Below are 881 nucleotides of genomic sequence, written 5' to 3' on the forward strand. Positions count from 1 at the left end.
GAGAGCTCTGGCTTGGACCATCCACGTCATCAGTGGAAGACCGGGGGAGTGGGCTGCGACCAATGAAGGGTTGCTAGGTTACATAGTCCGGTACAAAGGGAGAAGTTGGGCGTTGGACTTCAACTTGAGGCCCACAGCCCTGTAGCAGGATAGCAGAGAGCAATCAGGACAGCACAGAGCAGCCAAGTGGAGCCAAGTCGTCCTGTGGCATCGCACTGAGACCATCATGCCCAAGACCAGAAAGAACAATCTCAGAGAGTCCTCAAGTTGCCGCCGTCGCTCCCGCACCTCCAGAGCTGAGCTGATCTTTGCCGTGAGCCTGGTGGAACAACATCTGAGGGAGGACGGCCATGCCCGGAGGTTCAGTGAAACAGTACCCATCTTCCTGACCGCCATCCTGGAGTTCCTCACCCGCAGGCTGCTGGAGCTGGCTGGCAATGAGGCCCAACGCAGAGGTACTGAGAGGCGCATCACTCCGGAGCTGCTGGATTTGGCCGTCTATAGCAATTCACTGCTCAGCGAATTGTTCCAATTCATCACCATCTCCCAAGTGGCTCCTCCTCATCACTAGATACAAGCCTCTGCTGCTTCCTGGCTCTGCTTTGCTGACCTGCCCGTCCGCTAGTTTATTATAAATCAGTTCATCCTGCCCAGCCTTTCCCTCTGACAGCCCTGCATAGCTGACCAGTCCCATTCCTCCCTTTTCCCTATTGTGTTCTTATTCAATAAAGCTTTAGTTGGAAAAAAAAAAAACTGTTTCTGTATTTGATTCCATGTAATTATCTGATCCCTTTTCATCTTTGTTAGGATATGTAATGGGCATTTTTTAAAGTAGAAATTATTACTACTTCTAAAATTGCTTCTTTATAAGCTCTTTCACT

General features: G+C 50.2%; 1 protein-coding gene across 1 annotated transcript; it reads left to right on the plus strand.

The window, feature by feature from the left end:
* The first annotated feature begins 226 nt into the window (after nt 1-226).
* Nucleotides 227-571, plus strand: LOC127675809 (histone H2A-Bbd type 2/3-like). Its single transcript, XM_052171932.1, has one exon. The coding sequence runs from the start codon at nt 227-229 to the stop codon at nt 569-571; it is 345 nt and encodes a 114-aa protein (XP_052027892.1).
* The last annotated feature ends 310 nt before the right edge of the window (nt 572-881 follow it).

The sequence above is a fragment of the Apodemus sylvaticus genome, chromosome X (genome assembly GCF_947179515.1).
Source record: "Apodemus sylvaticus chromosome X, mApoSyl1.1, whole genome shotgun sequence".
Taxonomy (NCBI): domain Eukaryota; kingdom Metazoa; phylum Chordata; class Mammalia; order Rodentia; family Muridae; genus Apodemus; species Apodemus sylvaticus.

What these genes read in the sequence shown, in the direction of transcription:
- LOC127675809 (XM_052171932.1), top strand. Translation starts at nt 227, where the DNA reads ATGCCCAAGACCAGAAAGAACAATCTCAGAGAGTCCTCAAGTTGCCGC.